General features: G+C 45.8%; 2 protein-coding genes across 2 annotated transcripts; both read left to right on the top strand.

Moving 5' to 3' along the window:
• The first annotated feature begins 948 nt into the window (after positions 1 to 948).
• Positions 949 to 8,802, top strand: LOC108789181 (sulfotransferase 1C1-like). The gene is made up of 9 exons (XM_018559128.1): positions 949 to 970; positions 1,231 to 1,335; positions 2,399 to 2,498; positions 2,578 to 2,698; positions 3,385 to 3,415; positions 4,114 to 4,206; positions 5,919 to 6,013; positions 7,157 to 7,334; positions 8,654 to 8,802. The coding sequence occupies exons 1-9, from the start codon at positions 949 to 951 to the stop codon at positions 8,764 to 8,766; spliced, it is 858 nt and encodes a 285-aa protein (XP_018414630.1). The 3' UTR covers positions 8,767 to 8,802.
• Positions 8,803 to 13,621: 4,819 nt separating this feature from the next.
• On the top strand, positions 13,622 to 23,263 carry LOC108789142 (sulfotransferase 1C1-like). The gene is made up of 9 exons (XM_018559078.1): positions 13,622 to 13,639; positions 13,737 to 13,973; positions 16,242 to 16,422; positions 17,829 to 17,957; positions 18,041 to 18,138; positions 19,149 to 19,275; positions 20,236 to 20,330; positions 21,461 to 21,641; positions 23,115 to 23,263. The coding sequence occupies exons 1-9, from the start codon at positions 13,622 to 13,624 to the stop codon at positions 23,225 to 23,227; spliced, it is 1,179 nt and encodes a 392-aa protein (XP_018414580.1). The 3' UTR covers positions 23,228 to 23,263.
• Positions 23,264 to 24,470: the final 1,207 nt, after the last annotated feature.

The following is a 24,470-nucleotide window of genomic DNA, read 5'->3' as shown; positions in this document are numbered from 1 at the left end:
CCTTATAGTCCTTAAACTTATACATAGTGGGTGTATAAGTTTCAGGAAAAGGTTAAGTAAAAGTTGCTGTAGACAGAGTCACAGGAAGACCAGAATAGTAAAGAAAAACTTCTCACCCCAGCACACCGTCCTTGTGTCGGGAAATAGACCTCCATTAAATGATCAAAATAAACTACAACATCATGGTGACTGAACAAACATCTATTTCCTGACACGCTCACATCAACCCCAAGTTCGTCCCTACTGGTCATTATGAATCATTGCATGTGCTCCAAAGATTGGTCACTATAGGTTGATGCATGTACTCTGGAGGCTGGTCACTGATGTTTAAAGGGTGAATGTACTTTTAACGCGGCAACCATGCACAATTCCATGCAGATTGCCGCACGGTCACGGAGTCGCCCAGCACAGATGGTCGCGCTGTGGGTGCCATTATTTTCTAATGGCACCCCAGTCGCGCCGGGTGGATCGTGCGGTTTCCTGCCGCAATTCCGCCCGTGAATCTGAACACGATGCCGGTTAAAACAGCCGAGCGTCGTGTATCGCAAAACAAAAGGAACATGTACCTTTTTTCTGCGATTGCCACGCGGATGTCAGCCGATTGAAATCAATGGGGCCGCGCGGCAATCGCTGTATGCATTGTGCAGGACTGCGCATCCCGCATCGCTCAGGTCTGCATCGGGTCTAATTGTCTTCCCTCCCTCGGCAACAACTCAAATTTGACTCTAATATTTAGAGTCTAAGCATTTGGGTTCAATCACATTTTTCTAATTTGAATTACAATTGACATTGCATTTATTGGGGGGCTGTTTTTCATGGTCATGGCCTTCAGAGTGCTTCCATACAAGTCTACTTGGACCCAAACGACACTGGAAGCCTCCAAAGCCCCCCACTAAATGCTAATTTGTTTGTTTCAGATGAAGGTTATTACATGAGGTGTCCGACATAATGGATGTACAGCTTAAACAATGTACAGTACACTAGTTTTATTTTCTACATATTTTACTGTTATTTGATGTTTCTTCACATAAAACTGTAAAATAAACTCAACATTTTTTATTGTCTCTTTTATTATTATATGGTAAGAAACATCAACTAACATGAAGTTTCAAAATCGCAAACTCCCCATTTATCTGATGCTCTCTGTATAGGTGTCCTGGATGTGGGATTATTCCACCATCCTTGACAAAGTCCCCAAAGGCGCATTCTACAGGTTCCCATTATGTTTAGTGAATGGAGTACCGCTAACGAAACCTATTGCCGACCAATGGGAAAGGGTGGAAGAATTTAAAGCAAGACCAGATGATCTCCTCATCGCGACTTATCCCAAGGCAGGTAAGAGAGGTTTGGGTCTGCACTCGATTTTCTCTCTGGCCCATTTTGATTGGAATATTTTTTCTAAATCAATACAGCATTCAAACTAAAAAGCATGAATCATCGGATAAAAGAGGGATATACGTTTCTGCATCAAATGATTTGGTTGTTCAAGAGAGCAGAATCTTATCATGACGGCCAAAGTCAGGACAGGCAACGTAGGCTCACGTCAAATACAGGCAGAAATCCAAAGTGAAGACAGGCAATGTAGGCTCAGGACAAGTGTCACGGTACCGTGCACAAGTGTCCCCGCACCGCATGCAGGTACCTACACGGAAAGACCAAACACGTACGGCCACACTGGACAAGGCAAATGTGTTATATCCAGTTTATTGTAAACAGCACAACCAAAAAAAACCAAAAGCTAACGTGACACCCACTAAATATAACCACCAACACCTACAACCAATAACAGGAGCAAATAGCTTAATACAGCTAACAATAACAGGACTACAAGCAGGTATCAGGACTTATCAGGTCTATAATCAGGTGACAGGACTGGGGACTCAGGATACACAGGAAACAGGACTGCAAACAGGGTTCAAGTTTCGGGACTGGTAACAGGCCTCACAGGAAACAGGACTGGAAACAGGATTCAAGGTTCAGGGTTCGGGACTGGTAACAGGCCTCACAGGAAACAGGACTGCAAACAGGGTTCAAGGTTCAGGGTTCGGGACTGGTAACAGGCCTCACAGGAAACAGGACTGCAAACAGGATTCAAGGTTCAGGGTTCGGGACTGGTAACAGGCCTCACAGGAAACAGGACTGCAAACAGGGTTCAAGGTTCAGGGTTCAGGACTGGTAACAACAAGTGCAGCAAGTAAACCAAAGTTAGGAAAGGCAATGTAAGTTCAAGTTAAGTGCGGGAAGCAGGCAAAAGTCAGGGCAGGCAATGTAGGCTTGAGGGCCGGTGCACACCTAGGCAATTTATTGCGTGGTTTGAGTCACGCGATATCGCATAAAACACAGATGCGCATTGAAGTCAATGGACTGTTATCACTTTTTTCTTCTGAGGTCTCTCTAGGCACTACATGGATGCAAGAGATTGTGGACTCCATAATGAATGATGGGGAGCTAGAGAAGAACAAGCGCGCTCCCACCCATGTACGTTCTCCATTTCTGGAGAATACTCCTCCGTCTCCTATTGCTTCAGGTAAGCTTGGGTTCAGTTTTACACAGCTCGGTTCATGAAACGCTGAACTTGATGTTGACGTTTGTTTCTTCAGGGGTAGATGTTTTGAATAATACTCCGTCTCCCCGACTGGTTAAAACTCATCTGCCATCTGAACTGGTGCCAAAATCTTTTTGGGAGCAGAAGTGTAAGGTAGGCGTAACGCTACACCCCTTTGAAAAGTGATTTGCATAAACATAGCATGTTCTTTAGGTAGAAAAAAGGTTTGCTTGATTCAACATTTCAATGATCTGCTGGGTACCACCATCAAAACTTATGGAAGAACCACCTGTACTATTAAAAATAACCATGCCTGCCATGCACCTTGAAAGACATTGCCCAGTCAGGATGCTGTCCTGTTCATAATGGCCACTGGAGCCCATGAGAAAAGACCTTTCTGGTGACAAGTGCTAAAGGTTTAGTCAACTTGAAGGGTTAGTCTACCCAACTCTGAGGTTTCAGTTTTTGCAGATGCTGGAGAGTTAAACGTCTTGGCAGTTTCTTTTATTTTTTTTGCAGACTTGGTGAGACCTCTACACTGAGATTCATGACTTGCACACCTTCTGTGGCCATTATGAGGTCTTCCCAATGAACATGCTTCCTCTAGTCCTTGACACCGGTGGCCATCGCGTCCCCCATGAGGTGTTATTTCCCATAAATTCTGACTAAAACAAAGCTCCACCAGGGGAATAACCGGTTTGGTCAATAGAGTTTTTGACTTACCAGCATAATTTGATTCCCCAGAACCTGTGTAGATAGAAAGACTTCCCGAATGCCAACATTTTAAGGATAATTTTGAGCACCTGCAAAATGTTAATGGTTTATTCTTCTGCTTGCAGACAATTTATGTTGCTCGGAATGCAAAGGACAATGCAGTGTCCAGGGGTGTATCTACTGCAAGGCAAACTAGGCATTTGCCTAGGGTGGCACTTTCCAGGGAGGCGGCAGAGAATGTCACCCTAAACCAATGAGGCGGAGAGGGCCGGACTTACCATTGAGCATACTGGGCACTTGCCCGGTGGGCCGAGGCTGGGTGGCACAGAATCAGGCAGTGGCGGCTGCCTAATGAGGCAAACTAGGCGGCCGCAAGGCCTTAAAATCGCCTGCCTAATTAGAGAGCTGCGGAGTTGAGTGCCCAGTGAGATGCGGTCCATCTGGCTTTGTACAGGAGGTGGAGGAGAAGCAGCTGGTGCATCGGGGCTGGCCATGGCATGTGATCTGATGGTGGGATGACCCAGAAGCAGGCTGGGGGACTGTAATGTATCCTGTTGTTACTGATGGCACTTTGGGCTGCAGGTAAGAGGAGCAGCACAAGTATGCAGGGAAAGGGACTCTGCACAGTCCTCCTGAGACCTTGCACAGCCCACCATAGACCCCACACAGCCCACCACAAACCCTGCACAGCCCACCAGAGACCATGCACAGCTCTCCTGAGACCCCGTGTGTGCTGTATCCAGTGACTGACAGGTTACGCAAAATGTCCTAAACAGGAAGGGGTGGGGCAAATTTAGACTGAGGGGGGTGCCCGAGTTTAGTCTTGCCTAGGGCAGCACAAAACCAAAATACACCACTGTCGTATTATTTCTTTGATCTGATGAACAAGATTCAGCCTGATCCCGGGACCTGGGAGCAGTACATGGAAAAGTTCCTGAAGGGTGAAGGTATGTGTAGACTTTAAGTCCGTCAAAAGCCTCTAGTGTTTCCTTTCAGAGCCATAAACATGCATGTTCAAGCCAAGTTGGCATGTTAAATGTCTAAAAAGAAATGTAATTGACGTCTTTTTTACTGGTAATTGCAACTGGTAAAACTAACAGGGTTATTCACAGAAGGGTGAAGGGTTTGGAGAAGGCAGAAGGGAACAATCTAGGGGCCAAAATAACTGATTTGGAAATGTTCTCCAATTCAGCTCTCTTTCCAGTTCAGCGATGTTGTCCTAGATTGTTCACTTCTCCGGCCTTCTCCAAACTCTTCACCCCTTTGTGAACAACCCTGCAGATTTCTCCTGTACTCTGATAGGCAGTGCTGGGGAGGGCTGAGGGACTGAGCAGAGCTTCTACATCATCTCCCTAACTCCTGCAGATTGAGCAATATGCTGTCATTCTAAAGGGCTGTTGCTGGAGCTAAGAGTGTTTTTTACTGATAGGCCTATCAACGGCGCCAGCATCTAAGTAGCGTCTGCAGAAGGAAGAGCCTAACAAAGGAAGCTCCTATCCAATAGTTCTTCTTGCACTTACAAAATGTTGCCAGGGTATCTAGAATAACAGAGAACACTATAGAACAGGGAAGGGTTGGAGCCTTTGCTAGTTGTCACCAGGATAGAGTGCGAGGGAAAATCCAAAATTTTGCAACGTTTCTTTTTAACTGGAAGTGGAGAGGAATCCTCTCTATGGGGACTTAGATAGCAATAAAAATCTGACCTATACCTATTCCTATACCATCCCCACTCTATCCAAAATGAAGAGGGAAACAAGCTTGAATTCCTCTTTAACTAATATCTAAAGCCAAGTTTTTGTTTTTTTATTCAGAGTAGGGAGGGGTCCCAATGAAGAGCTTTCCCTTCACTTCCTTTCCTACAGACACATGAGGAAGTGAGGGGAAATCCCCTTTTTGCCACTTGTCACTGGAATAGGACTTTGCTCCTGCAGTAGAGGGATGGCCTGTTCAAGCCTAGGGGGCTTTAGTGAGCAGGCGTGTGTAGCCCAGGCATTAGGTTTTTACCGGTGAGGGATGCAAACAGCATGGACGCCTGCAACCATCGGAGGAGATAAGTACAGACCTGCAGGAGGGGACCCAGCTGACTGTTTCGGGGATGGGAAGGGGGTGCCCAGCTGACTTTACTGGGGATGGGAAGGGGGTGCCCAGCTGACTGTATTGGGGAAGTGAAGGGGGTGCCCAGCTGACTGTATTGGGGAAGGGAAGGGGGTGCCCAGCTGACTGTATTGGGGAAGGGAAGGGGGTGCCCAGCTGACTGTATTGGGGAAGGGGGTGCCCAGCTGACTGTATTGGGGAAGGGAAGGGGGGTGCCCAGCTGACTGCATTGGAGATGGGAAGGGGGTGCCCAGCTGATTGCATTGGAGATGGGAAGGGGGGTTCAGGGATTTTTGATTAAACACGAACCTGTATTTTAAATATTGCAGAAAGTTTGAACCGCCACTAAATGTATTCTGCACTAAATGTATTCTGAAAGACTGGAACTGTATTATTTATTAATAAAGCCTTAAAATGTTCTCTTGACGTGACGGGAACGAGGGGTCACACCATTGGAGAAATGGCTGCACGCCTGAAAGCCCTTCTCAGCAGATGAAGTGCACTTAGAGGTCTCTGTACCCGGGAAAAGTGACAGAGTTCTGACTCTCATTCCTTTCTTCCGCAGTGGCCTGGGGAAACTGGTTTGATCATGTGAGTGGCTGGTGGAACGCCAAAGACAAGCACGAAATCCTCTATGTGTTTTATGAAGATATTAAGAAGGTGAGGAGGGGAGCTGAAAGGTAAAGCCGGGGATAGAAGTCTTTTCATTTTAAAACTGATCGATTAACTATCTCACCAATAAATCTATTTTTCTTTTTATATGCAGGCAGTGAAAAATACTTCAGTTTGACCTGGTTTCAGCCTTGTGTAGTCTTCTGTACAGCTGAGCTTAGAGAGAGGGAGGGAGAAGCAGCACAAAGAGTCAGTAAGGTGTGCTGCAGTGGAGCATGCTGACAGGAGGAGAGGGTACAGTGGCAGCGAGATAAGTTCATGAGTGTGTTGCTTCTCTTCCCGCTGTCCAGTCACAGGATGGGGAGGAAACCTGTAAGTGAAAGAGAAACTGCATCAAAGGTCAGGTCCCCTTCCCTTCTAGACAGGCCTGTGCTATGAGGAAGAGCTGTGTAAATGTCAGGACCCGGTGGACAGAAATACCAATCCTTTGGCTACCATATATCTATTTAATCTGAGTATTGCCTGGAGTTCAGCTTTAAACATATCATGAACATAACCCCATGCCAATTATTATGTCACTGTAATATATTCAGTGTCACTGGTCAGTTTATATGTAGACACTTTTTTTCGGTGACGTGGCATCAATGCTATCCATTTACGGGGCATTGTGTGTGGTGGTTGTGTGGTGGGGGTTCCAGCTTTTCATTTGTTGGTTATGTTGATGATGGTTGTCCTCAAAGCTTCTTAGCTTCAGCCCATTTTCGGGAAGGTGGGTAGTTCCAGCCTCTCCTCTGTTGGTTATGTTCATGATGGTTGTCCTCCATGCTTCTTAGCTTCAGCCCATTTCCGGGAAGGAGGGTAGTTCCAGCCTCTCCTCTGTTGGTTATGTTCATGATGGTTGTCCTCCATGCTTCTTAGCTTCAGCCCATTTCCGGGAAGGAGGGTAGTTCCAGCCTCTCCTCTGTTGGTTATGTTCATGATGGTTGTCCTCCATGCTTCTTAGCTTCAGCCCATTTCCGGGAAGGAGGGTAGTTCCAGCCTCTCCTCTGTTGGTTATGTTCATGATGGTTGTCCTCCATGCTTCTTAGCTTCAGCCCATTTCCGGGAAGGAGGGTAGTTCCAGCCTCTCCTCTGTTGGTTATGCTCATGATAGTTGGCCTCCATGCTTCTTACCAAAACTTTAATGTACAGGACACAAAACGAGAGATACGTAAGGTGATGAAGTTCCAGAAGAACCTCTCAGAAGAAGCTTTGGATAAGATCTGCCACCACACCTCGTTCAAAGCCATGAAGGAGAACCCAATGGCAAACTATTCCACTATTCCAAATATGCTGCTGGACCAGACCGTCTCGCCCTTCATGAGGAAAGGTTATTTGTTAATGTTAATGTAAATGTTATTTAAATGGTTTACGCCCATTGAAAACAAAAATTCTCAATAAAAAGTGTTTGTTCACCTTTTTCCCCAAAAAAAACGAATCAACATTCAGGGAGTAAAGTGGGCGGAGTCTCTGCCACAAATTTCTACCATCTTGGCCAAAACCTGATATTTATATTTCGCCACAGCAACGGTGCTGCCAATGGCAATATCATTTGCTCTTCGCAGGGCTACACCAGGGGATCTTCTAGTCATATTTTCAAACATTTATGAGACTGATAGCAATGAAACCAAATGCCGGGGCATAGTGGAGGATCCAGAGACAGAAACAGGTTCAGAAGCTGATAACTTCAGCAGACGGGGCACTTTTTTAAAAATGTTCTTCAGGTTCCCACAGTTAGGCAGGAGGCTCACATTAAAGTGTTCCTGATCTTCACCAGGGACCTGCTTATAGAGATTTGGCCTGTGATCCGTAATATTCCCAGCTCGGGGTCCCTGGGTCTTTCCCACCGGTGCCAACAGACAGAGAAACCAAAGCAAGACACAAAATGGAGTAATCTGAAGACAAGCAAGTCAGGGCAGGCAACAAACAAGACCACGGATACTACATGACCACAGCTCCCAGAGATCACGGTAGCAGAAAGAGTATTCTCAGATGCAGATGCTCAGCTCAGGATATACATGTTACGATACGAGTTACATACATCCAATGATCTAGTTTAGGTAGCAGATGCAGAACATGAAAAACAAAACCAAAAGGTCAAGTTTGTACAGGCACTAGGGCTGGGAAGGAGGCTAGTCTGACAATTGTCACGCAATGTAACAGCAGCACGGAGAGGAAGAATGCTTGTTAAGGCTTGGACGGGTATGAGACTACAGCCAGGGAGGACTGAGGACTAGGAAGGAACACACAACAATAGACACACAGAAGGACCAGAAAATACAGAAAAAGAGGTAAAAGAAACAAATCCAAGTTTGAGAACCATCACATCAACTTGATTAGTCCACCACCCCCGTGCAGACAAGCGTAGGGCAGGAGATCTGATGCGTACAAGGTTCCATAGGAGGACCTTGTTGACTTTGACTGAAGTCACCACAGTTCTCTTTCTCTGCAAGGATCGTCATATCTTTTCCTAGCCGATGTTATTATGTCTCCATTTTTTGTTCAGGTGAAGTCGCAGACTGGATTAATCACTTTACAGAATCCCTCTATTGAACAAAGTTCAATAGAGAGGACTGCAGTTCTACTTTTCTTCAACATCCTCCATGTCCTTTGCTGGCTGATCTTATTGTCTTTGAACCTTTAATGCAGGTGAAGTCGCAGACTGGAAAAATCACTTCACAGAATCCCAGAGTAAAATGTTTGACGAGGAATACGAAGAGAGAATGAAAGGAACCGACCTGAAATTCCGTACCAACATCTGAAGAGGAATTTTTGGAGTCTGGAGATGATACAGAAAATGATTCTTGTGTAAACACAAACACAAGCAAGAAGGCCTCTGCTGTAGTCCTGCATTAGTTTGGGTGCAAACAGTATCCAATCAGACATCTGATCCACTGGAGTGTCAAAGCCAATAGATGTAGCAAGTGGTGCAGGAGAATCTGTATGTGCGAATGCCCATTCTTACCACCTGCATTTTAATAAAACTACATCCTACACCTTTGCTCACAGGAAAGGCCTCCAAAAACATCCTCTGCGCCCGGTATCTTCACCATGTTCTTTCCTGATGTCCTCCACTTGGAAACCATCCAGACCCAGAAATGTCAGGTTGAGGGCAACAGGACTTCCTCCGTCTGGCTCTTACCTAAATGTTTATTACATTTCAGAAACCAATCGTTGTCAGACGGGAAGAAGGAAGTCCTTTGCCACACCATGGAACACAGGACATGGATCTACTGCATATGTGGTCAGCTTGGTCTTCTACATGTGTTCTTCTACAGCTTGGTCGTCTACATGTCCTGTGTTCCATGGTGTGGGCCACATCATGGAACACAGGACATGGATCTACTGCATATGTGGTCAGCTTGGTCTTCTACATGTAGTCTTCAATATGTGGTCTTCTACAGTTTGGTCTTCTACATGTCTTGTGTTCCATGGAGTGGGCCACACCATGAAACACAGGACATGGATCTCCTGCATGTGTGGTCAGCTTCTTACATATGTAAATATAACTATAAACTGTAAAATGTCATCAGCAGATAAGTAATGTCACCTTTGGTTTTCATAATGTTGTAGGGCTGTGCTCCCTACAAGCCTTACTTTTCCTGTTTCAGAATCCTGTCTTCAGATTCTCTGCGTGTTACATTATCTGGCAGACTCTGCTGAGTAGACTCCAGACAATTGTGTGATGTGGAGACTTCTGCATGTATTGTTAGCTCACCAATCCCTGATGAAGTTGCCATTAGGAGATTGGGTCTCCCTAACAAAACAGGTTCTTAAATAGGGTCCTGTCCAGTCTGCAGGCTATGTACCTGGTTAAAGGCCTCTGGGCTGGTGACCACGCTTAAAGGGCTTGTGCCTGGAGGATCAGACTGTGTGCCTTCTCGGCCTTTTGGCTAAGATCAAGTGTAGTATCTGTTCTTATCAGTTGTCGGGAATAGAACGGCCGCCGTTGCCTAAGGAGAGGGGTAGATGACGGCTTAGTAATTCCTGGCGTAATTGGTGGGGTACTGGATGAGGTTCCAGGCCATCGGAGCTTTCGACCCTTGTGATGGGTGGGCTCCGGAGGAGGGATCTCTGAAGGTGCCCTGCCTCCTGAGAGGAATGGATGCGAAGCTTGGTCTGGCTGGAGGGTTTGGGGCGGCAGAAGCCTGTGGTGTTGTGCCCCCTGGGGGGTGGCGTCCCAGGGGTGCTCAGGTAGTCACTTCGGTGTGGGACCCCACATTGACTCACTTGATCACTCGGTCACACACCACATTGCTATTTTCTGCACAACGCCTCTTGGACAGGCCTTATGGCTAGTCCGGGGCAATTTTTTTGCACTCGGCCCCTAAGGCCTGTCAGCGTGGTGCACTGGCACTTTAGTATTATTTATTGCACTTAATGCACTTAATGGCTTTTTTAAAAAGCGTTATTTGACCCACAGATGCTGAAGGTGCAGGTTTCTTCGGGGCCTATTCCTGACGCTGGGAGGAGATTCTGTGCCCTTATATAGGGTTCTCTGTCTCCTCCCACCAGGAGGGGGGTCTCTCTTCGGGAGAGCCCCCCTGCCTAGTACTGTGTGGGACCTGTTTCGGCAGGTCCCCAAAGGATCGGGGGCCCACCGGCCTTCGGGTTGGTGGACCAACAGTCTCAACCCCTGTCAGGAGCCTTGCGCCCCGGGGGGTCGGGAAATTAGGTCCCTTCTTTTGAAGGACCTTGCACCCTTGTGCACGTTTTTGTGTACTGTGATTTCACGGTTCACTTTTTTTTGTTCACAGGGGGAAGTTTGTTTTGATGCACGTCCACGGAAAAGAAAAAAATAAATCAGACTGTGTGCCTAAGAAGCCATGCCCTAAGAATGCAGTTAGAGGACTGGAGCCGGTTTAGTTTTCTGTTTTTGCCTTTTTTCAATCCTTTATTTCCCCCTGGTGATCCTATGCCACATTCTCATCCTTCCACCTCAAGTTGCAATGAAGTGTTTGAAGGATACTTGAAGATTGTAAGATTAAGCTAGGAGAATGGCCTTTGTTCAGTACGATTTCAAAAAAAGATTCTACCTGTAAAGCCCAAGGCAGAGTGTCATTGGCTCCTACTACAGAGTGCTGCCATGCAGGGAGATTACAGAAGACTCACATAAAGACCGGATTGGGTACTTCTGGTAGTTCTAGGTTAAAATATATCTGTCCGGCGTTATGCTTTAAGAACTGTAACTGTGTTAAAGTTGATGTGACTGTCATGTGCAGAGCTGATTATCAGTCACGGAATGATAACATGTGCAGCCGCCACCTATGTCCCCAGTAGCCATATAAAGTGAGAATTTGCTCTTTCACCTCCTCTATGGAATTCTCACCTTTAGACTGAATCTATTGGAACAAACACGGGTATAGTCTTCTCACTACCAGGTGACCAAAAGACTGCAGTCTTCCTCCTCGTTCACCTGATTTGAACCTTTGCAATGAACATGTAGGGTTCCCCATGTCGACAACCAACATGTCAGAAGCATTCATCATAATGCCTATGGTCTTATTTATCAAGCTGCAGTATCACAAACAAAGCTTGCATAATAAATAGACACGCAGAGGGTCTACTAATAAATCCTCCAAATATCTGTGAATGTTTGTTCTGTGCAGATGTAAGCCAAAATTAATGTTTTTTGGTTGTTTTTCTTTACAAGAGAAATTAATTTTCGAATATTCTTATTTAATATCGCCAGTAGATGGAGCTAAGGAGCATGTGAAATAAGTATTTCTATTATGGCCACTAGAGGGAGCTAACGAGCTTGGGAAATAAATATTTCTATTATGGCCACTAGAGGGTGCTGAGGAGATAGGGGTACTAAATATTTCTATTATGGCCACTAGAGGAGCTGATGAGCTTGGGAACTACATATTTCTATTATGGCCACTAGAGGGAGCTGAGGAGCATGGGACATAACTGTTTATTTCCTATGTTTCTCAGCGGCGTCTAGTGGCCATAATGCAGTATTACATGAAAAAAGTAAAAATATTTTGCCTTGTAAAGAAACAACTAAAGAATGTTTGTTTTGGCCTATAGCTGCACAAAATAAACATTCACAGATATTTGCCGGGTAAACGACCCTTCCAGTTGTTTATAAATAGACCCCTTAAATTGTATGTACAGCCAAACTGGTGGATTATGGTTTTGGGTGTTGCAGTGTGTTATGGTGTTAGGAACACATGAGAAGGGGAGCTCATGAAGAGCATGGAGCGGGAGCAACAGATGAGGGCAGTACAGGAAAGGGGACTCTGGGGATACAGATCGAAGGGCACAGGACATGAGAGATCATAGACGGCTACTGGGAGAGAAAATATGAGACCAAACAACAAGAGAGGGCATCCTTATGCTTGGGAGTCTGGTCATTGATGGGTTAATGTTAGGGTTGCCACCTTTTCTTTCAGCAAAACCCGAACACTCTAGCGGCGTATGGAAATTTATTTGGGAGAATGAGTCTCGGGTTATTCATAAGTAAATATCACAGTCAGTAGCCCCTATCTTAATTATGGTTGCCTTTGTCTGCCTGACATCTTGTGTCCGGGTTTCAGCTGGCATAAAACCCGGACACAGCATTCAAAACCCGGGTGAACCCCGGACAGGTGACAACCCTAGTTAATGCACATACAATGGAGACTGGTCATTGAGGGGTAAATATATATACACTGTACTCTGGTTGGGGAGAGGTTAATGCATTTACTTTGGAGTCTGGTCATTGAGGGGTTAATCTGTTAAGGAAAAATCAACACTGAGGCAGTAGTTCAAAATTGTAATCTCATTTATTTCACTTGCTATAGAAAGAGGTAAAAGGTAATACATAGAAACAAGTTAACCAATAGCAATACATGTAAATTGATCAGTCAGCATGTAGTGAAGTTAACCAGTCGGAGAATGTTGATGTAACTACAGACAATTCTTATCATATCTTATGAGACCATCTTGAAGCATAGAAGCAGACATTCCCACATTCTAGGGAATGGGGCCCATGGTAAAGTTTGGTCAATGCTGTGGACGTGGGGCCCTGCTGGTCCTTGACTGAGAAAGTCACACATACAGTGTCAGCAATAATATAACATAATAGAGCAAATCAAATAGCAACGAAGAAATGCAAAAATCTCTCTGAATGCCCATGCACAATAAACGGGACATTAAAGGGTTAATGCACAAAGCCTGGAGACTGGTCACTGATAAGTCATTGCACATAAAATGAACTCTGGTTATGAAGGAGTTAATAAACATAGACTGAGTCTGGTCGTTCATGAGTCTTCGCACATTGGCGTCTGCCCATTGAGGAGTTAATGCATATACACTGTAGTCCGGGTCATTGAGGGTTTCATGCACATACACACACTGAAGCCAGGACATTGAAGGGTTAATGCACATATAATGGCGTCTGGTCATGAAGGGGGTTATTGCACATACACTCTAGCCTGGACATTGAGGGGTTAATGCAGGGGTTAATGCACATACACTCTAGCCTGGACATTGAGGGGTTAATGGGCATACACTGAAGGCTGGACATGAAGGGGTTAATGGGCATACACTGAAGGCTGGTGGATGTGTTTTGGGGCGTTGCAGTGAGGTTTGGGGTTGGGAAACACATGAGAAGGAGAGCACAGGAAGAGCATGGAGCCGGAGCATCAGGTAAGAGCAGACAGGGGGAGATCACAGGGCACAGGAGATCAGAGACCAGGACTGGGAGAGGGACTATGAGACCAGGGACTAAGAGAGGGCCTCTTAGACCAGGGACTGGGAGAGGGACTATAAGACCAGGGACTGGGAGAGGGACTATGAGACCAGGGACTGGGAGAGGAAGTATGAGACCAGGGACTGGGAGAAGGACTATAAGACCAGGGACTGGGAGAGGGACTATGAGACCAGGGACTGGGAGAGGAAGTATGAGACCCGGGACTGGGAGAAGGACTATAAGACCAGGGACTGGGAGAAGGACTATGAGACCAGGGAATCCATACCATGGGTGTGCAGTCCAAGAGCCACAGGAAGCATGCCATCCTTGTGTCAGGAAAGAGACGTCTATCACACATATACAATGCATACATGTGTGTCGTGGTGTCACGCAATCCTACTACAGAGCAATTTTATGTAATCTGAATCTCTAGAAGAGGGGGATGGGGATGGGGATTGGGAATGGGGGGAGGGGTTCTTCACCCTGCTATGTAGTAAAATGTAACGATAAGTTTGATGCTTTCCTATCATTGGAATCAAACAATATAACAAATACTAACACAGTCCTACATAAAATAATGTTTTTCGTGCCGTAATCCGGAATTCATAACTTTTTATTCCTTATAAACTCTTTACCTCTCAGTAGTGCCCTCGTCCAGGTCGCTTGTCTTTAACTCGGTTGGCGATCACCATCTGTAAAGATCTGATTGTCAACTTTTAAACTTATAGGATTACAACCTTCCGGACGTAACCAAAATAATGTAGATTTTCACATGGAGTCTGTATAGTCTGCTTGTGTACTTTCCCAGCCTGGACAAATTAAAATGATAGAGACCGATTATTTAGGGTCCTTCACATCTATACATAATCCCTATGGAATAAAACCTAAAACAGTGATTGTCAATCAGGGTTCCATGGAATGCCGGGGTTCCTCCAGAGGTCCCTATGGGTACCAGGGGTTCCTTGAGCGGTGGCTGATTGACCTCCTATCTGATGGTGGCTGTCAACCATTGTCAACCGGGGTTCCATGGAATGCCAGGGTTCCTCCAGAGGTTGGTTCCTCCTATGGGTTGCTTGGGCTGTGGCTGATTGACCTATCTGATGGTGCCTGTCAACCAGGGTTCCATGGAATGCCAGGGTTCCTCCAGAGGTTCCTATGGGTACTAGGGGTTCCTTGAGCGGTGGCTGATTGACCTCCTATCTGATGGTGGCTGTCAACCATTGTCAACCGGGGTTCCATGGAATGCCAGGGTTCCTCCAGAGGTTGGTTCCTCCTATGGGTTGCTTGGGCTGTGGCTGATTGACCTATCTGATGGTGCCTGTCAACCAGGGTTCCATGGAATGCCAGGGTTCCTCCAGAGGTTCCTATGGGTACTAGGGGTTCCTTGAGCTGTGGCTGATTGACCTCCTATCTGATGGTGCCTATCAACCATTATCAACCGGGGTTTCATGGAGTGCCAGGGCTCCTTCAGAAGTTCCAAGCGGTTCCTAAAGCTGTGGCTGATTGACCTCCTATCTAAAGATGCCTGTCAACCATAGTTAACCAGGGTTCCATGGAATACCAGGGTTCCTCCAGAGGTTCCTATGAGTTCCTTGGGCTGTGGCTGATTGACCTATGCGATGGTGCCTGTCAACCATTGTCAACCAGGGTTCCATGGTATGACAGGGTTTCCGCCAGAGGTTCCTGGGGAGTCCTTGAGCTTTTGCTGACTGATCTCCTATCTGATGGTTCCTGGATAGTTCCTGGGGCAATACAATTTAGCAGAGCCATCAGCATGCCACCAAGGACCTTTTTAGCTTGAGTCTCATTCTTCCTACAGACCATCACTGTAAGGAGCACCCTTCATACTGACCCCCAACATAGACAGTAATTAGATATTCCCAGACCAGATGAGGGCTACGACGTTGAAGGAGGGAGGGGGCTGTGCTAGGGAATAGCTGAGTCAACTTTGCTGGCAAGTACAAAGGCACGTTGCCAGTGAATATAGAATCATTTATGGAAAGGAAAAACATGGCAAACTAAGGGTTTAAAATACTTGATTTTTCTGTGCTTTTCTCTGGAATTTTTTTAGATTGGTGACAGGGTTTCTTTAAACTCAACAGGGGCGTGGCCTGGTTATAGGTGGGACTTAAAACCAGTTAATCCACGATATGGAGAGGCTTGAACATGAAGGCATCAATGCACTGGTGACTAGTAATTGAGGAGTTAAAGTGTATGCTTTGGGGACTGATCACTGAGGGGTTAATTCTCATACACTGGATCCTGGTCACTGATGGTTAATGGATGTATTCTGGGGTTACCCTTTAAATGACCCCCTACCCCCAGCAGCAAGTCCCCAAACCTAATACTCACCTGTCATCGTTTCTGCTAGTTCTTCCAAGTGCAGCCCCCAGGAGCCCTCCTGGCCAGGTTCTTCCTCTTTGTGGAGAGATCGTCCACCCTTGGGATGCATAATGGTTGGCCTTTTATGTATGCTTGGTTTCAAAATAAGTGCAAATATGTAACAAATGGAGGTGATAACATTGCAAGCACCTCATGTATCTGATGTTCTCTTTATAGATAACTAAGGAGGGGTTCGCTGCCTTCAACGACCAAGCACCCGAAAAAGTGTTTTACAGGTTCCCATTATGTTTAGTGAATGGAGTACCGCTAATGAAACCTATCGCGGACCAATGGGAAAAGGTGGAAACTTTTCAAGCAAGACCAGACGATCTCCTCATAGCGACTTATCCCAAGGCAGGTAAGAGAGGCTTGGGTCTGGGCTCGGTTTCCACGTGATTGATTTCTCTAACCTTTCATGATTACCGTATTTACAAATGAAAAGGAATTAGTTATTAGATCAAAACGGGGGAATGCGTTCCTGGGTAGAATGATGTGGTTGCTTAAAGGAGAACTATGGGGTTAGGGCTTTTCCCCATAGTTCTCCTCAGGGTAACGGGAGGACACAAACTAGCGTCCTCCCGTCACCCTAAGCTCAGTATACAGAGAGCTACAGCTCGCGGTATACCGAGACGCCGCAGCTGAAACGGATCCCGACAATTATGTCTGGATCCGCCCAGCTGCGTGAGTGACAGCTGGCTCTGCCTATCCAGAGGCAGAGCCAGCTGTACCCGCCCCCTCCCCCATCCGTTCCGCCAGTCAGCGCTGAATGAGCGGGGAGGGGGGAATCCAGTCCCTCCCCTGTCATGGCTCTCTGCCGTGACAGGATCGAGAAGTGAGCGAACGCCGGTATGTGTTCTCTCACTTCCCGATTTACTGAGCCGACCTGTGCCAGTCTCATTGTCACAGGTCGGCTAGAACTATGAGGTGAGTGGAAAGCACCCCCCCCTCCCCCCCTCATAGTTCTCCTTTAAGAACAGAATTTTATGACACTGGTTCTTTCATAAGGTTAATGGCTTATGGTTAAAACCAAGAGTAGGATGCCGGCCAAGGTCGGGACAGACCAAAGTAGACACTCCTGTACTTTTGTAAGGAGATCTACAAAATGTGCACTGCTGGTGGGGGCCTGGGGACATTTTAGAACTTCTGATTTATTATTTATTTATAAAAAGGTATTTATAGAGCGCCGACATTTTTACGCAGCGCTTTACATAGTTGCACATTCGCATCAGTCCCTACCCTCAAGGAGTTTACAATCTAGGGTCCCTAACTCACATGCAAACATAGAGGGCCAACTTAGAGAGGAGCCAATTACCCTGATAGACTTTAAAGTGACATGAAACCCTGAGATTTTTTAACATAAAACAATAGTGTAATGTGCGCCTTCCTGTAATCCATGGTTGTTTCCCTTCTCTTTGCTGCTCTTCCTTTTAAATCTGTATCTGTTCTCATGCTTGGGCAGAACTTCTGTTTTGCAGCAGACTGCCTTGTCTCTGGAATGTATACACGGTGTCTGTGTGAAGGTTCACAACCTGAGCCAGCACTACAGTAAGAGGCAGTCAGCTGCAAAGGGAAGTTCTCCCCCAGCATGAGAAGACATGAGGATTTAAAAGGAAGAGCAGCAAAGAGAAGGGAAACTACCATGGATTACAGTAAGGCACACATTACAGTATTGGTTTATGTTAAAAAATCTGAGGGTTTAATGTCCCTTTAAGTCTACAATGTTTTTTTCTCTTTTGAATTTTCTTTCTTCTGCGGTCTCTCCAGGCACTACATGGATGCAAGAGATTGTGGACTCCATAATGAACGATGGGGAGCTAGAGAAGAACAAGCGTGCGCCCACCCATGTACGTTCTCCATTTCTAGAGATTATCCCACCGCCTCCCTTCCCTTCTGGTAAGCTTGGGTTCAGTTTCACACAGCTTGGCTCATTTGTACACCGGTCTCGGGGTTGACAATATGATTCTTTTTTTCTTTAGGAATTGATATTTTAAATAAAACTCCGTCTCCCCGACTAGTTAAAACCCATTTGCCGTATGAGCTGATGCCAAAGTCTTTTTGGGAGCAAAAGTGTAAGGTAGGAGCGAGGATGGGATCAACGGTCACACCTGAACGGAGAATGTGGTGCATAAAGATTAGAAGTGCACCGAAATAGAAATTGAAAAAAACAAAACCGAAAAAAATTATTTGTCAGGCCAAAACGGAAATTTTTTTTATTTTCATTTTTTTTCAGTTTTTTTTTTAGTGTTCCTGATCATTCATAACATGAGGACATTGTGTGTTTACTATATCCACAATTATAAATGGACAGGAGGTGATATAGATCGCTCCCATTCATCATAATTGAAGATATAGTTCACATACCATATCCTCAATTATCTACAAACACTCAGCGATCACTGATAGCTAAGTGTTTGTATCCCGCTCTCCTCTCTGATTCGCTGTCACAGGAGGCTGAGCGAGCGGTGCGAGAGAAGAGCTCAGCCTCCTGTGACAGCGCTGTCTCCGCCCCCACACCGCTCTGTCGGACTGTGCTAGGCGAGCGGTGTTGGAGGAGAAACTCCGGCCGCTCACAGCGCTCTCGTCCCGCAGCCCTCGGCCGGCTGTCACTTTCTCTCCTCCCCGCTGGCACACAGAGCAGCGCCCAGCGGGGAGGAAAGAAATCACGGATGCGCCGACGTATCGGCACAAAAATTGCCTTTCGGCATTTAGCCAAAAGTGCCATTTTCGGCCGATATGTTTTCGGCGGCCGATATATTGGTGCATCCCTGTTCCTCTGTTCTTTGACACCGGTGGCCATGGCTTCTGCCATGAGGTGTTATTGTCCATACATCCGGACAAACTTGGAGTGCCACGAGTTTCCAGGAAATAATGGCTTAGCTAATAAAAAAAAAGTTTGACTCCTTGCGTTACTTTGATTCCCCAGAACATGTGAACATCCCAGGAAGGCTTCCTATCACCTCCCTGAAATGAGAAGGACACCTCCCTGAAATGGCTTCTTTCAGGTTGGGATCCCTGAAAAACAGAAGCTTTAAGATTAATTTTACGCCGGTGCAAAAACTTGACAGTGCATTCTATTATCCGCAGACCATTTACGTTGCTCGAAACTTCAAGGACAGCGCGGTGTCGTATTACTTCTTCGATCTGATGAACAAGGCTCAGCCCGATCCCGGGACTTGGGATCAGTACGTGGAAAAGTTCCTGAAGGGTGAAAGTATGTGTGGGCTGAATATTGATTTGTAAAGCAAAGGGTAGATGATGAAATCAGAGTACCAATGGCGGACGTCTTGGGTCTATATAGCAGTGACGTGCGGTACCTCCGCTCCTTGGTGAGGCATTCCCCAGCCCCACCCCCAACATGACAAGCCGTGCCCCTATCACACCAGATCCCCGCCCATATCCCGCCGAAGTTCTACCCCCATCCCGACGAAGCCCCGTGTAGTGTGCAGGAGGAGACAGGGAGGAGCCTCCCTGTCCCTCACTTGCTCATCACTCCAGAGACATCAAAATCGATGGCCTCAGTGGGGTTTTTTTCTCTCCTTTTTTTTGATTGGACGGCTTGGACCAATGGTGCTCTGCCATTGGTCCAAACCATCCACAGAGCTCACGCCTCTAACGCAGATTAGAGGCTATGACCGCTCTTGTCTCACTAGTTAGGTTACGCAAGCAGTGGGGAAGCCCGCTGCTGTGTAACCTAACTACCTGTCAAAAGCCGGATGCAGGGCCACCTGTAATTAACATCCAGCGCTCCGTCCATGACGGGTTACACAGCGGGGAGGATTTCCATGACAGGTTACACAGCAGGGAGGATTTCCATGATAGGTTACACAGCAGGGAGGATTTACAGCTTTTTCCTCCATAATACTAGGTGAGGCTCTGCCCCACCTGCCTCCCCTGACCGCACGTCCCTGCTATATAGAAAATGCTTATTCAGACCCACTATATCCAGTACAAAGTGATGAAATAATGGTTAATAAAAAAAGAGAGGTAATAATAAATTAAAGCGGACCTTGCACTATAGACCAAGGTCCGTTTATTATACCAGGCTCCGCTCACCCATGCTCACCTATCCCTCTGTTCTTTTCAGCAAGTAAAAGATAACGTGCCCTTGGGTTTCTGCGTGCACAGACAGTGACAGAGATTTTGTTGTAATTCACATTCTCTTCTTTCGTAGTCGGCTGGGGAAACTGGTTTGATCATGTGATCGGCTGGTGGAATGCCAAAGACAAGCAAGAAATCCTCTATGTGTTTTATGAAGATATTAAGGAGGTGAGGAGGGGAACCGAGAGGTAATGGGATGAAAGTATTTGTCATTTAAACATATTATGAACATAATCTCATGGCAGTAAATGTGGCCCAGTAATATACAGTACACTCACCTTGCCAATACCAGATTGGACCCCTTTTTGCCTTCAGAACTGCCTTAATTCTTTGTGGCATGGATTTAACAAGGTGCTGGAAACATTCCTCAGAGATTTTGGTCCATATTGACATGATAGCATCACGTCAAAGTGTGCCAAGGAAATATCCTCCACACCATTACACCACTACCAGCCTCCATCCATGCTTTCATGTTGTTTACGCCAAATTCTGACCCAACCATCCGAATGTCGCAGCTGAAATCAAGACTTATCAGACCAGGCCACGTTTTTACAATCTTCTATTGTCCAATTTTGGTGAACTTGTGCGAATTGTAGCCTCCGTTTCCTGTTCTTAACTGACAGGAGTGGCCCCCGGCGTGGTCTTCTGCTGCTGTAGCCCATCTGCTTCAGGGTTGGACGTGTTGTGCGTTCCGAGATGGTATTCTGCAGACCTCGGATGTAACGAGTTGTTATTTGAGTTACTGTTGCCTTTCTATCATCTCAAACCAGTCTGCCCATTCTCCTCTGACCTCCACAAGGCATCTTTGTCAACACAACTGCCACTCAACTCAATATTTTCTCTTTTTCGGACCATTCTCTGTAATCCTGAGAGATGGCTGTGCGTGAAAATCCCAGTAGATCAGCAGCTTCTGAAATACTTAGACCAGCCCGTCTGGCACCAACAACCACGCCACGTTCAAAGTCACTTAAATCCCCTTTCCTCCCCATTCTGATGCTCGGTTTGAACTTCAGCAAGTCGCCTTCACCTCGTCTAGATGCCTAACTGTATTGAGTTGCTGCCATGTGATTGGCTGATTAGAAATTTGTGTTACCAAGCAATTGAACAAGTGTACCTAATAAAGTGGCCGGTGAGTGTATTTTGTATCACTGTAAAGTTTACAAGTATCTCTTGGTGATGGAACATAGATAAATCTGGTAACCGGGAGGTGTGTGTGTGTGGAAGGGTGGGCTGATGGTGGATGATGTATGGTCATGATCATTCTCCTCCGAGCTTCTTACCAAAACTTTTATGAACAGAACCCAAAACAAGAGATACGTAAGGTGATGAAGTTCCTGGGGAAGAACCTCTCAGAAGAAGTGTTGGATAACATCTGCCACCACACCTCGTTCAAAGCCATGAAGGAGAACCCAATGACAAACTATTCCACCGTTCCAAATTTTGTGTTTGACCAGACCGTCTCACCATTCATGAGGAAAGGTAGGGATGCTCTGTAATCGGTTTATTCCTGCTGAAAAGTACTTGAACAACAAAATTCTGATTTTAAAGGGTCTGTCAGCTTTTGTACTGTAATCTGGGTGGCACCTCTGCAACAAATTTCGACCATCTTGGCTGATCTTGAGTTTTAGATTTCCCCACAGCAACGGCACTGCCAAAGGCAATATAATAGGTCCTTGCAAGTAATAGTGTCAAGACCACCAGATATCATTTAGTTATATTTAGGGTTGCCACCTTTTCTTCAAGCGAAACCCGAACACTCCAGCGACGCATGGTCATTTTTGTGGGAGAATGAGTCGTGGCTTGTTCATATGTAAAAAGTGCCGTCCATTCATATGTAAATATCACAGTTGAGACTATTTTCAGTGGGGAGCAGTAGCCCCCTATCTTAATTTTGGTTGCCCCTGTCTGCCTGATATCTTGTGTCCGGGTTTCTGCTGCCATGAAACCCGAACACAGCATTCAAAACCCGAACTGTCCGGGTGAATCCTGGACAGGTGGCAACCCTAGTTATATTGTGAGCTTTTGTGAATCCTAGAGCAATGGATCTAAATATCGGGGCATAGTGGGAAATCCAGAGACATAACCCGGTTCTGGAGCTAGAGGCTGAAAGTGTCAGCAAATGGGACATGGTAGCTGGATTTCCATGGTATCAGAGGTAGGCAGGAAGTTCACATCAAAGCAGTCCAGATCTTCAACAGGGATCTGCTTATAGAGATTTGGGCCATGATCTATGATGTTACCAGGTCATGGAGCTTTGGTGTGTCCCACTGGCAAGGTAAAGAATCCCAGACAGAAGAGTAATCTATAGACAAGCAGGTCAAGCAGGCAGAGTTCAACCATAATATACAAGGCAGAGATAAGGGCCAGTGATGGACAGATGAACAGAGGTACCATAGGGAAAAGCAAGGTAGCAGGCAGGATATACCCAGATGTGAATGCACAGTATAGCACAGGTCAAGATACACAGATCTGATGCCAAAGTTCAGATGGCAAACATGGAACATAAAAGGGAAAGAGAATGGTGGGCTAGGGTCAAACACAGAGGTAATATTTGAATATATACTGGGGATGAATAGCAAATAAGTCAGGTAGTCACATAATGGCTATCTCAAGTGATTGTTAAGGATGGATAGCTGAGACTAGTCATTTCAGAGTCCAACCAAGAACAGAGTAAGGACTAACAAAGAATATGCAACAATGGACTCAGAATGGCCAACTATACAAATTGGCTGAGGTCAAATAATCAAATCTGGGTGTATAAAATGATCACATCAGCTTAATCGTGATTAATTCTACACCCTAGGCAGACAAGAGTAGGACAGAAGATCTGATGCTTACAGAGTTCCATAGAAGGACCTTATTGATGTTAATGTCACTGCAGTTCTATTTTTCTTTAGGGACCTCCATGTCCTTTGCTGGCTGACCTTTATTGTCTTTGAACCTTTAATGCAGGTGAAGTCGCAGACTGGAAAAATCACTTCACAGAATCCCAGAGTAAAATGTTTGACGAGGAATACGAAGAGAGAATGAAAGGAACCGACCTGAAATTCCGTACCAACATCTGAAGAGGAATTTTTGGAGTCTGGAGATGATACAGAAAATGATTCTTGTGTAAACACAATAGGGCAAGAAGGCCTCTGCTATAGTTCTGCATTGATTCGGGGGCAAGCAGTGGGTCTGCACACCTGACATTACCAGGTGAAGCCACTCTCTTATATTATAAGAAAGGGAATGGCAAAAAAAATGAACACCCTGAACTCCACCCCAAAGGTCTACAGGAACAGAACCAGGAGCTATGGTGACCTCACCCAAGATATCTAAGAATCCAAGTGTTGATGCAGAACTGTAAATACATTATGTGGACTGGTAAATAAATATTCCCATGGAGCAGTAGAACCGTGTCAAAGATATCTGCTCCCTCCTGTTTGTAATGTAATGTTTTGAAATGCACAATGTAAATGAGATCCACAGTATGCTGTCACCGTCTTTTAATAAAATTCCCACAAGCATCATTGGCCTGGGCCCATCACCAGGCACCAACTCTGTTACATGGAGTGAGTCACATGTGGGAATTCTTTCAACTGAAAAGAACAGGAAAAGAAATTAAGAAAAACATTAAAAAAAAAAAATGTGTGCCGGCCAACAGGAAACAGTTGGGCGGAGCTAGCTGTCACTGCTAGCTCCGCCCAATCCTCCCCCCTTTTTTAGAAAATCTTTATTTTATTTTATTATTTATTATTTATTTACATTAAAAAAATCAACGTTTTTTCCCCCTACTTTTTTCACTATTTGCTATTCTGCTCATTACAACAGAGGTACAGAGCAGAAAAGCCGAGCCGAATGCTGCTCTGCGGCATTCGGTTATTCACTCACTGCCGTTCGCCCCCTATGTGAATAGGGGCGAACGGCAACGAGTGAGCTGCCGGAGCTTCGGCTCAGCCGATCCAGATGTTGGATGTACAGCCGATGTACGCCTAAAATTAGCCGTACTGAGCTGAAGTGAATAGCCGAACGTTGTTCAGCTCACTTCACTTCGGCTGGGTTATTCACTCAGCTTTGTGAGTAACTCTATATTTCTGGCAGGATCAACAAATATTTGCTGCACTTAGCCTGAGAGATGAAAAAAATTAGTGCAGCCACCACATCTTCGGACTTGTGGCTGATAATATGTGAGTGTTGAAGGTCCGCGCGTCTTCCATACAGAAGAGTCAAAGTCCTGGAGCAAAAGACAAAAGAATAGGCGAAAGGACGGCATGACAGGGTGGGCAGGCAATTCAGGCGGGGACCCCCCCCCCCTGACGTGCCCAT

The sequence above is a fragment of the Nanorana parkeri genome, unplaced genomic scaffold (assembly GCF_000935625.1).
Source record: "Nanorana parkeri isolate BGI_ZX_2015 unplaced genomic scaffold, ASM93562v1 scaffold379, whole genome shotgun sequence".
Taxonomy (NCBI): Eukaryota; Metazoa; Chordata; class Amphibia; order Anura; family Dicroglossidae; genus Nanorana; species Nanorana parkeri.
The sequence above is the reverse complement of the archived record's forward strand: the minus strand, read 5'-3'. Positions and strand labels throughout refer to the sequence as shown.

Excerpts from the sequence above, each read along its gene's own strand:
- LOC108789142 (XM_018559078.1), top strand. Across the intron at positions 16,423-17,828 it reads AGCGACTTATCCCAAGGCAG|GCACTACATGGATGCAAGAG; the intron begins GTAAGAGAGGCT and ends CGGTCTCTCCAG. Across the intron at positions 18,139-19,148 it reads TTTGGGAGCAAAAGTGTAAG|ACCATTTACGTTGCTCGAAA; the intron begins GTAGGAGCGAGG and ends TATTATCCGCAG.
- LOC108789181 (XM_018559128.1), top strand. The coding sequence starts at position 949 with ATGGATGTACAGCTTAAACAAT. Across the intron at positions 971-1,230 it reads GGATGTACAGCTTAAACAAT|TGAATGGAGTACCGCTAACG; the intron begins GTACAGTACACT and ends CATTATGTTTAG. Across the intron at positions 6,014-7,156 it reads TTTATGAAGATATTAAGAAG|GACACAAAACGAGAGATACG; the intron begins GTGAGGAGGGGA and ends TTTAATGTACAG.